General features: G+C 48.5%; 1 protein-coding gene across 3 annotated transcripts in view; it reads left to right on the forward strand.

Moving 5' to 3' along the window:
* Nucleotides 1–14,690, forward strand: part of FAM193A (family with sequence similarity 193 member A) — a 174,844-nt gene extending 160,154 nt beyond the window's left edge. For 2 of the 3 annotated variants that reach the window (XM_032633252.1, XM_032633253.1), the window contains exons 20-21: nt 4,104–4,185; nt 13,937–14,683. In XM_032633252.1, the coding sequence (XP_032489143.1) occupies nt 4,104–4,185; nt 13,937–14,030 (176 nt within the window). In that variant the 3' untranslated portion in view covers nt 14,031–14,683. Of the gene's footprint in view, nt 1–4,103; nt 4,186–13,936 lie in introns of all 3 variants that reach the window. The other variant, XM_032633251.1, reaches the window with a different exon arrangement.
* Nucleotides 14,691–17,109: the final 2,419 nt, after the last annotated feature.

Here is a 17,109-nt window from a genome sequence, read left to right on the forward strand (position 1 = left end):
GGGCCTCTCACTGTCGCGGCCTCTCCCGTTGCGGAGCACAGGCTCCAGACACACAGGTTCAGTAGTTGTGGCTCACGGACTTGGTTGCTCCACAGCATGTGGGATCTTCCCAGACCAGGGCTCGAACCCGTGTCCCCTGCATTGGCAGGCAGATTCTTAACCATTGCGCCACCAGGGAAGCCCGAGTACATACTTTTAAAAAAATTTCTTTCAGTGGTTATTTTCCTCTTGTCATTTCTTATTTTGTATGTTTGTGCTTTCTTTCTCCCTATTCTGTTTGACTCAGTTAAAGTTAATGGTTTATCTATATAATATTTTCAAAAGCCAGGCTCTTGATTTATCAGTTGGGTGTATACTGTTGTTTGTTTCTCTGCCTCATTAATCTCTACTTTTATCTTTTTTTCCTGTGCTTCCTTTTACTTCATTGTTCTTTCTAACTTTTTGATTTGGGAATTGAGTTCATTTCTTTTCATTCCTTCATTTTTACTGATCAAAGTATTTAGCACCTTGAATTTTCTCTGATCATTCCTTTAAGTATATCCCACAGTGTATGATAATGTCTCCGTTTGGTTTCTTTTTTAGAAATTCAGCAATTTCCATGTGGTTTTCTTTTCCCCTTTCACCCAGTAGTTTAATAGGTGGCTATTAGGTTTCCAGGTGGGAGAGCCTCGTTTATGTTAATAATTTCTACGTTTTGTACGCTGTGATCCGAGAGTATTGTTTGTAATATTTCTGCTTCATGAAACTTACTGGTATTTTCTTTGTGACTAGTTTTTGTGACTGCTCTGTGTTCACTTGAGATACAAGTGTATTTTCTCTGCTATCATGGTATTAAACTAAATATATATTTATATCCATGATATATCTTTGATTCAGGTTTAGGTTTAGGTCTTCTGTATCCTTACTTGTTTTTTGTCCTCTTGACATATATTCTGTTATCATTGAGTTTCTGTGTTTTCTTGCATTTCCTGTAGTTTTGCTTTATAAAGGTGGTTTCTTTGTTACTTGGTACATATTCCTAACTAATTTCTTATATTGAATTTGGTTTTTATTGTTTAGAAATGTCCTTTCTGTTGTGTTTCACACTTTTGGCTCGAATTCTCCTTTGTCTGAGATGGTGATTGCTACCCCTTCTCTCTGTTTCTGTTTGCCTGGTGGGGCACCTTTGTCCTCATCCCTTCATTTCTGGTCTATCTGAGTCACTTGGTTTTAAAGGTCGTTCCCTTGCATACAGCCGAGACACCTCAGTCCTGCTGTGTGAGCCACATTGACAGTCTTATCTACAGGTGAGGTGAGCCTGTTTCCATGTATTGATAGGACAGCCCTGACATTATTTTGTAATTATTAGATCGATTTTTTAATACATACATATATTGTGTGTGTGTGTGTAAGTAAGTGTGTATTTTTTGGCCGTGCTGGGTCTTAGTTGTGGCCTGTGGGCTCCTTAGTTGTGGCATGAGCACTCTTAGTTGCGGCATGCATGCAGGATCTAGTTCCCTGACCAGGGATCAAACCCGGGCCCCCTGCATTGGGAGCGTGGAATCTTAGCCACTGTGCCACCAGGGAAGTCCTCTATTTTATATTTTATATTCGCTGGTTCTCTCTCTGTGTGAGATGTTTGCCTTTCTTTCTGTATATCCTTGGTGTTTAGGAACGTTTGTGACTCTGTACCGGTGCTGCCCCTGCACTTACACCTCTAGTGCCCCATCCCTGCTCCAGATGGGGGCCTGTGGCACCACCTACTGCCTGGGGGACAGCCGTGCGCGGACCCTGTTTTCTCTCCTCTGCCCACTTGTGCTGTCCTTTCTCTTCCCATTTTTCAGCTGCGTTTGTTTCTGCTTTGTCAGAGCGCATAGTATTTGTAGGTGTGCGCGTGAATACATTAGGTGCCCGTGTTGGTCCTCGTGTAGCAGTGTTCCCAGGCGCGTGTCCTCAAGTAAGGGTCAGGGGCACAGAGTCCTCCAAGCTCTGGCGAAGCAAACTGTTTCCTGTGGTCTGAACAGTGAACAGACAGCCTGGCAGGTATGAAATTCCTTAGGTCGCTCTTTCTTTCCACGCTGGTTAATAACAGTTTTGTTGTGAAAAATGTCTGTCTGATACTGAATCTGGCTATAGTTCTGTCCCATTTTTTTCTTGTGCCAAGATTTTTAATACCGGTTATCAGTTCTAATTAGAAGAGTATTAGAAATCACTTTATAATGAGAGCACTCCCAGCAGATGTGTCTGCTCTGTGTTTGCTTCTGTGGTTGAACCAACGCCTCTTCTAGAACTTTTTTATGGAATAACTTGAGTTTGGCCTTTCTAAGACTTTACCTTCTTTACATCTGTAAACACTCCTGGCCCACCTCACCTCTCCTCGTGCATCACTGTTTCCTTGATCAGGGTCAGCCAGTGGGCCTCCAGGAGATGCCTGTGGTAGGTGTGCAGCGGAGGCCTGATGAACGAACGGTCTCAGTGGCTGGGAAGGAGCGTGTTGTGAGGGTGACTCGTGCGGGCTGGTGGCCTGGGCCAGGGAGCCTGGGCGGGAGCTGGGGGGGCATCCCAGAAGCAGCATCAGTGGGATGGAGACAGGCGTCTGCAACTGTTGACGAGGAACGTGCCCAACGTGGTGACGGGGCGACGGGTGGGACGTGAGTGTGAGGAAGGGGGTGGGGGGAGGATCATTTCTAGATCACTGTCAGAAAGGGAGCGGCCACAGCAGATCACAGCGGCTTTGCCCGCCTTGGGGGTCAGCTGCCTGAAGGGTGGCCGTACAGAGGAGGTGGCTTTATGGACGAGCCGCTCATGAAGGAGGATGAAGGAGGTCTGGGGCGGGGTTGGTTTGTTGGTGTTGGTATCCAGGTGTGGCTGAAACCACAGGGATACAGCGGCAGGGGGCGGAGTCGAGGAAGACCCAGGCCCCGAGCTGTCTGTGCGGGAGGGGCTGTGGTCGTGCAGGGGGGCGTGCGGGGTCTCCTCGGTGGCCGGCGTTGCCGTGAGCTGGTGGATGTGAAGGCACTCCGCATGGCGCTGGGAGTCTTCAGCAGTGTTAGCTGCTGGTATGCAGGTAAACCACACCTTCATCACGCCGCTGTGCAAATGCCTAGTGGTGGGAGGAACGGGGGTCCTTTACCGAGGATTCCGAAAAATTGTCCCTTGCTAAGGTGGGGACAGGGAATGGAGACTGGCTTTAACAGAGCACTGTCGGTGGTCTGCACTCATCCGTGAGTGGAGCCGGGTGCTGTGCGTACACCGCCAGTGCCCCCCAGCGCCCATGTGTGCACGGATGGAGCCTCTGGGCGCCTGGCAGGTACCAAACAGGGTGGGCAGAGCAGAAGAGGGAATAAAACCCTCAGAGGTGCCGAGGCTCCCTCATCAGTCGTCTCCCTGCTGTAGCCTGTTTTCAAAGAGGGTTGCTCAACCGCACAATGAAATAGAGCCTTGCGTTTGGTAGGGACAACCGGAAAGGCTTTTCGGTGAAGTCTCTGGATGTTGCTTGGATAAACGGAATGCCTACAAGAGCCGTCTTCCTCCAGAGGCTGACATCTGGGTCCTGGGTACAGACACGTCCGCGGTGTCTGTTGACAGCCGCGCCCCTGCTCCCCCTACCCCCCTGCCCTCCCTCCAGCGGGGCCTTGGGGCAGACAGCCTCTGTCTTCTCAAGGGCTCTCCCGGTGGCGGCAGCAGGTATGTCTCTTCTCTCGGACCTGAAGCAGTGGTTCCTTCACTCAGCACAGGAGTTCGCTAATTCCACGTGACCTGGATGTTCCCAAGTGCATGAGAGAGGTCTGCCCACCTGTGGCCATTTGCAAAATCTCATTTTTTTAATTTAAAAAAAAAAATTTATTAGACAAGTTCTCTCTTTCTTCTTTTTTTTGTTTTTGGCCGCACCCCGCGGCATGCGGGATCTTAGTTCCCCGAGCAGGGATGGAACCACGTCCCCTGCGTTGGAAGCGCGGAGTTTTACCCACTGGAGCGCCTGGGAAGTCCCATGCAAGATCTCATTTTAGAAAAGATCTTTAGTTTGTGAACTTGTTGAAATTAAGTAAAACCAAATGCTTTGCTCTGTCCCGCTAAGATGGCCTGCCGTTCAGCTGACTTGCCTCTTTTCTTTCATCTTACAGATGATGTCTTTCTGCCTAAAGATATCGACCTAGACAGTGTGGACATGGACGAGACAGAGAGGGAAGTGGAGTATTTCAAAAGGTAATTGTTAGGAGTGTGGTCCGAAAAAGGGATGGTTTCGTGGTTACCATGCATGACCCTCCCACATAGCACGGCTGCTTGTCTTGGACAGAAGTTGTGTCAGCTAGCCAAGCAGCCTGGCTGCTTTGTAGCATTCTAGCACGTGAAGGCCTGCCGTGCACATCCCACCCACAGCCCGAGCACACACGTACTAGCCTTCTCGCCCACACTCTCACACTTCATTCACTTGTCCCTTCCCGTGTGTGTAAAGACTGGTTTCTAGCAGCGTATCTCAGAGTGGTCCTGGACCAGCAGCACCGCCTAGGAACTTGGGACCCGACATCCGTGTTCTCACAAGCCTCCCAGCTGAGCTTTATATGCGCTGGCATTGGGACACAGTGATGTGGCGTGCTTTAGAGGAGAAAAGTAACACTTCGGTTAATTTAGTCAGCTTTCCTGATATGCAGACTTTATTAGTACATGTTTAATAATATTTGTCATAATATGTTCAATAATATCTACTATGTGAGTCATGACAAGAAAATTTTTCTTTAAAGTGCCTTGTTCTCTCTTTGGAAGTACTTTAATCTCTTGGTTTCAGAAAGCACGCACACGTATACACACACACTCACAAAAGCAGTTTGCAGTACAAAAAGTCATTAATTCATAAATGAAGTATTGTAAAATTCTAAATGCTTCTTAAAATTAAATATATTTATAATGTGTGTGTGTGTGTGTTTAAATCTTAGCAGATGGTACAGCATTTGCTAAAGTTAAGCATTCATAGTAAAAACCCTTAACTAGGATGAGAAGGGCCTCTCCTAAACGTGGTGAAGGGCATCCATAAAATCAGTAGATGTTGTATACGTCATGATGAAACACTACAAGCCATTCCTTGAGATTAAAGAAGTGATAACAGTGGTGCCCCTTATCACAACTTCTATTTCTAAAGAAATAAAAGGGGTAAGGATTCAAATGAAGAAGTGAAATTGTCATTCTCAGATGATGTGAATGTGTTTGTACAAAGTCCAAAAGAATCTGTAGCTAAATTACTTGAATTATTTTTTTAAATTGATTGATTGATTGATTTGGCTGCATTGGGTCTTAGTTGCGGCCTGCGGGATCTTTGTTGTGGCAAGTGGGCTCTTCATTGTGGAGCGCGGGCTTCTCTCTAGTTGTGGTATGTGGGGGCTCAGTAGTTGTGGCATGGGGGCTTAGTTGCCCCGCGGCATGTAGGATCTTAGTTCCCCAGCCAGGGATTGAACCCGCATCTCCTGCATTAGAAGGTGGATTCTTAACCACCGGACGACCAAGGAAGTCCCCAATTTTTTTTTTTTTAATATTTATTTATTGACTTATTTATTTTTTTATTTGGCTGTGTCAGGGCTTAGTCGTGGCACTCAGGATCTTCACTGTGGCATGCAGGATCTAGCATTGCAGTGCGCAGGCTCTCTAGTTTTGGCCCACAGGCTCAGTAGCTGTCACACGTGGTCTCTCTAGTTGCGGTGCATAGGCTCTAGAGCGCGTGGGCTCAGTTGCCCCGCGGCATGTGGGATCTAGCTCCCCAACCAGGGATCAAACCCGCATCCCCTGCATTGGAAGGAGGATTCTTAACCCCTGGACCACCAGGGAGGTCCCTAAATTACTTGAATTATTAACACAGTTTGCTCTGAAGCTGGATTCTGGGGAGCAGGGGATAGAACAGGGGCATTTCTTGGATGTAGGCAAAGCTTTGGAGGAATATTTTCCCAAGGTAGACCTGCAGGATTCACACACCTTAAAATCATGCATGACCTTATAAACAGATTATCAAACACCCAAGACCAACAATAAAAATCTAGAAATGAAAAATAGAATTATTAAAGTCAAGACCTCAGTAGATAGATACCTGATAAACAGATTAGACACTGCTGAAGAGGGAATTAATGAACTGGAAGATACATCTGGAAAGTGTACCCAGAATGCACCAAGATTATAAGGAAAATAGAAAATGTGAAAGAGGGCTTAAGAGACACGGAGGAGTGGCTAAGTCTGACATACACCTAACGGAAGCCCCTCTGAGAGAGAATGGAGACCACAGAAAAGCAGGATTTAAAGAGATAAGATGCCTGAGGATTTTGCAGAACTAATGGGAAATTTGAATCTACAAATTCAAAAGCACAGCACATACCAGTAGGGTAAACACACAAAAATCCACCTCTAGACGTAGCATGTGAAACCAGAGACCATGGAGTGATCTTTACAGTGTTGAAAGAAGATTGTCAGTCTATAATTATGTATCCCACAAAACGGTTCTTTCCCATAATAAAGAAAAAGTGTAGGAGCTTGCTACAAAGAGACCTGTTTTCAAAGGAAACATCTACAAGTATACTTTAAGAAAAAGGAAATCGGGAATTCCCTGGTGGTCCAGTGGTTAGGACTCCATGCTTCCACTGCAGGAGACATGGGTTCAATCCCTGGTCAGGGGATTAAGATCCTGCAAGCTGCGCAGCGTGGCCCAAAAAGAATAAAAAGAAGAAAGAAAAGAAAAAGGAAATTGATCTCAGAAGATCATGGTAACATACACGGGAAGGAATGAAAAACAGCCTGATAAATCTAGGTAAATATCTAAGTGACACTATGTTTGAAAGAACCCCAGTACTGAACAGCAGTCGCACATCAGTTAGGTGTGGAGTCGTCAGAGCCCAGCATCCTGAAGTCCTTCTGTCGTTCAGGCAGTTAACGTTCAGACCTTAAGCTGGACGGGCAGGACACAGTCTCAAGAGCAAGCATTAAAAGAACAGAGATAGGGTGTATAAATTGCTAATCAGGAGAAGGAAAAAACATCAAAACAAAGAGAAAAAAAATAAATGTAGAGAAAGTACAATAAACAAATTTAAAAAGATGATAGACACAAGTCCAGTTGTGTCAGTAACCATGATAGGCAGTAAGCAGACAAAATTAAAAGTAGTTTGTCAGGTTGTGTTTTTAATAAATAAATTTAATAAATAAATAAATATATACACACACACACACACACACACACACACACACACGTATATATACTGTTTACAAGAACATACCTAAACTATAATGAAAAGAAAGGTGGAAATAAAGAGAAAGGAAAAAGGAAACTGTTACAGTTGTTATTCTCAGACGAAGTATATTTTAACACAAGGGATAGATGAAGTTTGCTACATAATGATAAAATGTTCAATTTGTCAGGGAGAAATAGGAATTTTAAACACAAGTACGTAATGAAATAGCCTCAAGATACAAAAAGCAATTTGAGCTTCACAGAGAATCAAGCAAATCCACCATCCTGGTGGGAGGTCTCCCATCTCTCTGCGTCCTGATTGGCGTGAGCAGCCCAGGCCCCCCTGTGAACTTGACCGGCAAGCTTAGTCTAACGGATGTAGGTGAAACCCCGCATCTGAGACACAGAGAGCTGAGTTCTTACACACACGGGGCCATCCACAGAAATGGGATATGTGCTGGGCCACAGAAAGCAAGGCTCAGACATGTCAAAGAAGGATGTATAATTTGTGTTCTCTGACCACAAAATGTTGAAGTTGCATATTTACAATAGATACATTTTATGTCCCTAAATATTTGGAAATCTGGAAGTATGTAAGTTTAAATAACTCATGGGTCAAGTAAGGAACCACAGTGGACATTTAAAAATATATAGAACTAAAAGATAAGGAAAATATTGCATGTGAAAACCTGTGGAATGCAGAAAAGGTTTTGCTCATGGATGTGGAGAAAAGGGACCCCTCCTACACTGTTGGTGGGAATGTAAATTGGTACAGCAACTATGGAGAGCAGTATGGAGGTTCCTCAAAAAACTAAAAATAGAGCAACCATATGACCCAGCAATCCCACTACTGGGCATATAGCCAGAAAAAACTATAATTCAAAAAGATACATGTACCCGTATGTTCGTAATGGCACTGTTTACAATAGCCAAAACATGGAAACAACCTAAATGTCCATCGACAGATGAATGGATAAAGAAGATGCGGTACATATACACGATGGAATATTACTCAGCCATAAAACAGAACGAAATAATGCCATTTGCAGCAACATGGATGCAACTGGAGATTATCATACTAAGTCAAGTAAGTCAGAGAAAGACAAATACCATATGATATCACTTATATGTGGAATCTAAAATATGACACAAATGAACTTATCTATGAAACAGGAACAGACTCACAGACATAGAGAGCAGTCTTGTAGTTGCCAAGGGGGAGGGGGTTGGGGGAGGGATGGAGTGGGAGTTTGGGGTTAGCAGATGTTAGCTATTATATAGAGAATGGATAAACAACTAAGGTCCTACTGTAGAGCCCAGGGAACTAACTAGATTCAATACCCTATGATAAACCACAATGGAAAGGGATATACATATATATATATATATATATATATATATATATATATATAAAACTGAGTCACTTTGCTGTACAGCAGAAATTAACACCACATTATAAATCAACTGTACTTCAAGAAAATTTAAAAAAAAAAGAAAAGGTTTGCCCTTGGGAGCACTTCCACTGAAGCCTTAAATGCTGGAGTTAAGTATTAAAAACCTGAAAATTAATGAGTTTAGGATTTAATTTGAGAAATTAGGAAAACAGCAATAGAATAAACTCAAAGAAAGTGAAACAAAGGAGATAATACATAAGAGCAATAATGAAATAGGAAACAAAGAGAAGATCATCAAAGCCAAAATTTGATTCTTTGAAAACATTAAATAAATAAACCTTTGAGAGACTAGTCAAGAAAAGTAGAAAAAGGACACCCAAAATACCATAATTAGGTGGAAGGAGAAACAGAATGTTGATAATTATCAAAGTGGGATGGTGGCTCTGTTCATTTTACCATGCTCTGCTTTTGGGTGTGTTTGAAATTCTCTGTAATATAAAAGGTTTCTTTGATTTTGTGAGTACGTAAGTGAAAAGGAGGACGTAACTCCAGAGACTGGAAGCAACTTTACAACAATTAACTTTAAAACTTAAATAAGACACAAAATTAACCCAACAGAAAAATAGCGTGAATGGTCCAGTAACTATTAGATTAAAGCAGCAGTTCTGAGTCTTCCCAGTGAGAAAACTACATTCTGACAGTTTCACAGAGAATTGTCCAAGACTTTCAAAGAAAGATTATTCGGTCTTGTAGATTCTACCGGAGAACTGAAATGAGACAGCACGGGAGCTTGCTCCCCTCTTTGTTTTATGAGAGAAGTAAAATGTTGATACCAAAATCTGCCAAAAACAATACCAGAAAAAAATGGGAAATTACACATTTGTTTCTCTCATGAATATTAGGTGCAAAAATCATCACGAAAATATTCACGTGCTAAATCCAACAGTGTACGGTATTTTCAAAGAGCTGCATGTTACCAAACCGGCTTACGCAGGACTGAATGCAAGGAGTTTCTGATGGTAGGAAATCCGCAGTGTTACCTGGCCCATTAACACAGTAGAGAAGAGTCGTGTCATCATTCCAGTGAGTTCAGAAAAAACCTCTGCCAAGATCTTAGCGCCCATTTATAACTATTTTTTTAAATAGTAAGCAATAGAAGAAAATATCTTTAACCTTAAAAAAGGAATTTACCAAAAGAGGGAGAGAAAGAAGAGAAAAGAAAGCTACATGAAACGTTTTCCAAAATGGGAAAGATGTGGAAGCATGTGCAAAAACAAAGCCGCCCTGCCGCCCTCTTATGTCCTCTTCTGGTCAGCCCTAAATCGTGGTTCCTGGCGAGCACTGTAAGACAGACAAGACATTAAAGGCATGAGGCATGGCCAGGAGGAAGTAGAATTTCATTTTACAGATGATCTCATTGTCTACCTAGGAAACGACGGAAAACAGGACAGTTTAGCAAGAGCCTGGCTGTAGGATAAGTGTACGGAAGTTATTTTCCTCTACACCACCAATGATTCAGAAACGTAGTTTACGTGAAGACAGCATTTATCACGGCAGCAAGATCTGCGCAGCATCCATGAATAGCTCTAGCAGGAGTTGCACAAGACTCGTGCACAGAAGGCGATGAGACTTCACAGAAGAGCACTGAAGGACCCGGGTCACACAGGTTCTTCGTGTTCATTCGTAGAAGAATTAGTGCCTTTGAGCTCAGTGAACTTTAACAAAGTGAGCACATCCCGGTAACCACCACCTGGCCAAGGTGTGTGTTATCAGCACCCAGAAGCCTGCTTCACACGTCCCCAGTCATCACCAGCACCCCCAAAGTAAAGGTGATCTTTCACCATACATTAGTTTTGCGTATTTTTGAACTTCATGTAAATGGAACTACACAGCAAAAAAAAAAAAATTAGTACCTTTAAGCTCTCCAGCTTCCGCAAGTTTATCTGTGGATTTAAAACCCAAGAAGGGTTTTGTGGAACTTAACACAGTGTTTCTAAAACTGGTTGGGTTGGACACATTGTGGTACAGTCAAAGGAGAAGTGTTATAGCAACAGAAAGGAACAAACCAGAGCAGTCCGCAGCACAGATGCATCTTACAAACTGGACATTAAACAAGAGCCAGTGCTCAAGAATGTACGCGATAGCCAGTGTATATAAACTAAAAATTAGGCAGAACTAAAGTACATTGTTTAATATGCCTGCTGTTCGGTCCAGCAGCTCTACTGCTGGGGGATGCCCAAAAGCCCAAGAGGAGGCAGAGTGGATGCCTGCACGACGACTTGTTCCTGAACGTTCCTAGAAGTCTTATTTGTAGCCCAAAACTGGGATCAACCCAGAGGTCCACACAGATGAGCAGATAAACAAAACGGTGCTCTGTCCATCCAGTGGATGCTACTCGGCAGTAAAAAGCCGCTGCCGCAGCACACGGACAGTCCTCAGAGGCGCCTGCTTCGTGCAAGAAGCCAGACACAGGATGCGTGCGGACGTTCCACTGACGCGGAATCCCAGAACACACAGGTTCATCTGTGGTCACAGGCCAAGAGGTCGCTGTTGGCCTGCCTGGGGCCAGAGCGGCAAGGAGACTTGGGGGTTTCGCGGAAACGTTCTGTGTCCTGGTTGAGGTGATGGTTTCCCAGACGTATATGTTTGTCAGCACTGTGGGCTCTACACTAACTGCAATTTGCTGTACATAAATTATACCTAAATAAAGTGTGTTTTTAGAAGTGAACTATGTTCAGGGATGCGTACGTAGGCGTTAAGACTTGAAAGAAAGACACGGAAGTGGTGAACGTGAAAAGCCAGAATGGTGATTACTTCGGAGGAGAGGAAGCACCAGGCAGGCGGTCCCAGCTTGACGCTGGCGATCCACACTGTTCGCCTTCTAATGATTCCTCATGTCATACGTCTGTTTTATTCACCCTGCTCTAATGTGTTACATTGACCCACAGAAGAAAAAAACTCAAGGATCGCTAGTGTCCTCCTAGAAGAATAGGGAGAATAAGGAAGGCTCCTTTTCCTACCCATTGTAAAGACTTGGAAAGTCCTGGTTATTAAAATGTGGTGACATTGGTGCCCAGAAACAGGCCTGTACGAACACTGACAGAAGATGGGTTGGCTGATCACTGTGGGAGGAAGGTGTGTTCATAAATGGAGCTGTGCAAGTGTGTTATCCCTGCATCACACCACACTCAGGGTCGACTTCAGATGGGTTAAGATTTTAAGTGTCATATGCAAACCTTTTAATTTTGAGCACAGGGAAAGATTTCTTAGAAACACCAACCATAAAACAAAAGATTGATACATTGAGCTACATTAAAATCAACCATTTGCTTTAAAGAAAGTGAGAAAACAATATTTGCAGCACATCACAGAGGGTTAGTGTCAAGATGTGTAAACATTACAGACCATTAAGGAAAGACAGACCTGTGGACAAGTGGGCACATGAAACAGTCGGTGTCGCAGAAAACCCGTGACCAGTTAACTGTGGGGGCCTCAGCCCGACTGGCGCTGGGGAGCAGCTGGGCCCGACTCCCTCCGCGGGCGAGGAGCAGCAGGGCAGGTCAGACCACCTTGGAGAAGAGATTGTGTGAAGTTGCAGCGGCCGAGTTGTGCGTCCCACATACTCCAGCAGCAAACAGTCCCACCGCGCCTGTGGCCTTGGGGCGGAATCGCACAAACGTACTGTTGAATGAAAGGAGCGACATGAAAACATACAGTACGGTTCTGTTCCTGTGTGCTTAGAAATCAACATGAGAGACTTACCTGGAGGTCCAGTGGTAAAGAATCCGCCTTCCGATGCAGGGGACGCGGGTTCGATCCCTGGTCGGGGAACTGAGATCCCACATGCCGCGGGGCAGCTGAGCCCACGTGCCACAACTACTGAGCTCGCGCGCCTCAACTAGAGAGCCCGTGTGGTGCAGCTACAGAGCCCACGTGCCCTGGAACCCGTGCGCCACAACAAAAGATCCCACTTGCCTCAGCGAAGATCCTGCGTGCCGCAACAAAGACTTGACACAGCCTTAATTAACTAATTAATTAAATGTTAAAAAAAGAAAGACAGGAATCAGCAGGAGCCCCAGTCGAGTCGTGAAACTACACAGAGCCATGAGGGTTGCTGGTTGCAGAGGCTGGGGTGGTGGCTCCCTGCTTGGGAGGGCGCAGCATGGCGCCCCAGGATTGGCAGTGTTGGTTTTCTTGACCTGGGGGGGCGGGTACCCGGGCTTTTGCCTTATAGTTACCTGTACTCGCGTGTTCTGTACACATGTATGTAAGTATGCGTGACCCAGTCCACGGTTGGCAGTACGGAGGCCTGACGGGAGGTGGTGTCTAGAGTGGAACCAGGGTGTGGGGAGGATGCAGACCAGGTGGCCTGGGCCCCGTGGAGACCCTGCTTTGGTTCGGGCTGCAGCTCCTCTCTGAGCGGCTTGGAGCAGGGACGTGGTTGGTGCTTCCGAGCGTTCTGGCTGCGGCGTGAAGGGTGGGGATACACACGTGCTGATGCAGAGACAGTGGAGGAGGAGGTGGACGCTTCCAGAAGGTTTAAAAGGTGACACCACTAGGACTTGGGGTTGCCCAGCCGTGTCCAGGGAAAGAGAGTTCGGATCCTGGGAGACGGTGCAGCCCTTCGCCGAGGGGCAGGGTGGCCGGGGGCTTCATCTACCTGGACACAGTCCTCCAGGCACACAGCACCGACGACTGGTTCAGCGATTTAACCACAGCTGAAGCAAAAACGCTTCATTTCACCTGCTGGACGAGTGACAATACCATTTTCTAGTTTAATCCAAATTCCTGCTACCCACGTTAGTGCTGGAAGGGTGAGAATTCCAGAAATTAGGCAGAAGTAAAGGCTTTTGGAAGAAAATGTCCTTTGCTTCGTCTAGTACGGAACTCGGCCATCATTGCGCGGGAAGCAGGGGCCAGCACGAGGTGGTGCTCCACGGGCAGACGGCGAGGCTGCGCTGGCCTTGGAGGCCTGTGGGCATCCGACCCGCCCCTCAGGGCGGGGGCGGGGGCAGGGGCGGCCGGCCAGTGTCGACTGTGTCTCATACAAATGCTTGTTTCACATCACACTCACTGTGACCTCGTGGATAAGTGAGGGCAGGCTGGTGGCTGTGGGCAGAGCTTGGCTGCGACAGGCGGCTTCCTGAAGAACGAGAGAAAAGGACACAAAGCCCCAGAGATGTCCAGGGTGCTGGCCAGTGTCCTGAAGGTGGGACCTGTTCCTCCGGCAGCAAGGCGTGGGGAGACGGTGGACGCCAGCGGGGTCCCGCACGCTGAGCCCCGTTGGGTGCTGGGCTTCTCCGGCTGCATCCCGGGTGTGGGCCTCTTCCTCCCGTGACCGCTGGGCTTCTTTTCTTCGCAGGTTCTGTTTGGATTCCGCTAGGCAGACCCGACAGAGACTGTCCATCAACTGGTCCAATTTCAGCTTGAAAAAAGCCACCTTTGCTGCCCACTGAACGAGGACCGCCTGGAGAGGGACACGCGGGCGGTGGGCCGGGCCCGGAGCTGCCGTGCCTGCCCCGGGCTGTGCGGGTGGGCCGCCACACCCGAGCCCCCTCCCGACCGAGAACTTGCTGCTCGACCCGCATTGTTAGCTCGTGTGCGTGTAGTCTGTGAGTGAGCCGCCTTGACCGTAGCTCTGCCGTCGGATCGGAACAGCAGCTCTGCCACCTTCACCGCCGCGGCCTCGGAGGCCTGGGCCGCGGCCGGACGGGTTCGCGTCCCCACGTGGCCCGTTGCCTCTGTGTCTCGCCCTGTCCCGCCACCTGTCCTGCCGGGGTGTCGCTGCACTCAGCTCTCTGTGCCCTGCGTCCCACCCGAGGCGGCCGGGCAGGGCAGGACTCTCCGTTCTCCTCCACAATCTACTGTTTAAGAGTGTACACGTCGCGCTGTCCGTGTCTGATCCCCCTGACTTGTAGCCAGCTTGTGTAAGATCCCTTGCAGAATGAGAAAGTTCAAACTCAAAGCACCCACCCAGTACTCACACCATCAAGTCTGTTAGAGTGTTCGGCTGTATTAACACGGAGGCCTGCCTGGCTACTTTTTTAACATATTGTTAAGTAATATTAAAATCATGTCTTTCTTTTTGAAAGATGGAATACATTAGTACAGCAGGAGGCCTCGTCTGGTTGCTTTGTGATGGGCTGCGGCGGGGAGGGGGCGGGCAAGCTGATGGCTGTGCCCCTGAGGGGACCCCGGGCCCTGGCCCTGGAGCACCTCTAGGGTCGCCGGCGGCGGCAGCTCTCGATTCCTGGTGCCCTCACCCTCCTCCATCTAGCAGGTCACCCGGGCCTTCGCGCGCCCAGGACAGAGCCCAGCCAGGGACTCAGCGCTGTCGGTGGGCCACAGTGGTAAGTGCCAAGAGGACAGCAGGGGTGTGGAGAAGGGGCTGGGGGGGCCCAGCAGAGGGGAGTGGGGAGTGTGCTGGGCTTCCATATGGCCTGGTAGGCAGGTGCCCCCTCCCAGTCTCGGGGGCGCGGGGAGGGTGATCTCTGATACAGCAATGAAAAACTACAAATATTTAATTGGGTGTAAGCTGGCAACAGTGTGCTAATACGAAAGGAATCCCAGCATGGTCCCTTTCTTCTGAGCTCTGTCATCAGTGTGCAGAAAGCTGGCGTGGAGCTGCCGCCTGGTTGCAGCCTAGCTTCCACTCACCCCCTAGAACACTCCATAGCTCCCGCTGCTCCCGGCCTCTTGGTGAAGCTGCTTCTGTTCACATACAAGGATATGGCTCGTCCCTGAGTGAAGGGGGAGCGGCGAGGGCCCCGCTTCTGTGTGGAGACCGTGCCCGGCCCGGCTCTTAGCCTGAGAGAGGGTGAGTGGGACTGGCCTGTGGAGTTATTCTGACGGCTGGATCCACAGGGCTTCCTGACAGACGGGATGCAGGTAGGAGGATGAGAGGGGGCAAGGAGGACCCCAAGGCTGTGGTCTGAGCTCTGGGAAGGATGGGCTGCGGTCCCTGGAGGGGTCCCGTCTTCAGTACCCATCAGGCGCCTGGTGAAATGTTCATGAACCTGTGTAGATGGGACCAGGGTTCGAGCCCCAGAACCAGGCATCAAGAGCAGGTGAGGATGAGGGCAGCCTGGAGGCTGTGGGGCAGGGAGAGACTGGCCACGTGGCTCTGATGCTGAGGTGACCTTGGCCAGTGCCCAGTGGAAGCTGGTGTACAGGAGAGTGGGGGAGGGGCAGCAGGCAGAGGGGCTTTGGGGTCAAGAGGCCGGCTCGTTTTTCTGGGTGATGGGGTGATCCAGCAAAGGAAGAAACTGAGGCCGGGCCGTGACCGTGCCAGAGGGTGTCCTCGGGAGGGGCAGAGACCCCCCCCACGTTCCCCCGGGACCCCAAGGCCAGGGCTGGGCTCATCCCAGCCTTGCTGAGGCTGGGCACTTGGTGAGAGCACAGGCAGGGCCAGGGAGCAAAGCCTGGGGCGAGTCCAGGCTGGACCCCTTAGGGGGAGCTGCCCGCTCGGGCCTCGAGACCCACCTGTGCCCATCCCTGTTCTCCCGGGGAACAGTCTTGAGGCTGTCCGGGGGCCGAGCCACCCGTAGGCCTCCGCTTCGTCTGCCCTGTGGGCCGCGTTGGCTCCTGAGAGCTACGGGTTCCCTGCTGTGAGGTGAGCCGTGGTGAGGGGAGCCCTGTGTGCCCCAGCACTGAGCACCACCCACCCCACCACACGCGGCTCCTGAGGGGCCCCTGCCGCCTCCACACCCCGCTCCGCCCAGCACGTGGGCGTGCCGTCTACACCTGGTTCCGAGTCTGCACGCTTGGCCCCTCAGGCCACCCGGCCTCTCTCCTTGCCGGGAACGCACTTCCCGAGTTCCCTGGAAATTCCACCCAACCTGCAAGACCCAACCCTAATGTTCCTTTGGATCACTCCTCGAGGGGGCATCTCAGGAACAAAAAAGAGGATGGATTCAGGCCCCGGGAGGCTCAGGCCCTGGTCAAGGGTTCTGGTGACTTGTTACTGTGGTCTAGGTGTGAGCCAGGCCCTCGCCCCAGTCCGTACATTGACAGATGGGGACACCAAAGCCCCAGGCGAGCCCCTCAGATTCCTGATGAGGTCACTCCCCGACCTGGGGTCAGCCTCTGGGGGAGCCTCTTCAGATCACGTTGATAAGTAATCTTACGATGAAATAACAGTAGCTAAGAAAACAGCAAAATGTTCTTTCATTGAAGTTTGCCCACATAACTCGTGCCATTAAAAAACCAAAATGTTACGGTACCAGAAAGGATTGATACTTCTCAATTTCATTACTATATTTTTTAAAAGGAGAAGAAAAAACTTAACCCACAGTTCATACGGTTTTAAATAAAAATAAAACCTCCAAGTCATCACAGAGAAGGACACAATGCACGTGACGTTCTGCTTCATCCTGACAGTCGCAGGCGATCACTGTCCGTTCTGGATCCACTGCTACGTGTTAGGAGTCAACAGCACTGCGGGGTGGAGACACGCAGCACGGGAGGAGATTTCAGACGGCTCTGGGCTCTGAAGAACTTAACTGTCAAGACCAGTCACGTAGCGGCGTGTGTGGA

This window comes from Phocoena sinus, chromosome 5 (genome assembly GCF_008692025.1).
Source record: "Phocoena sinus isolate mPhoSin1 chromosome 5, mPhoSin1.pri, whole genome shotgun sequence".
NCBI classification, from domain to species: Eukaryota; Metazoa; Chordata; class Mammalia; order Artiodactyla; family Phocoenidae; genus Phocoena; species Phocoena sinus.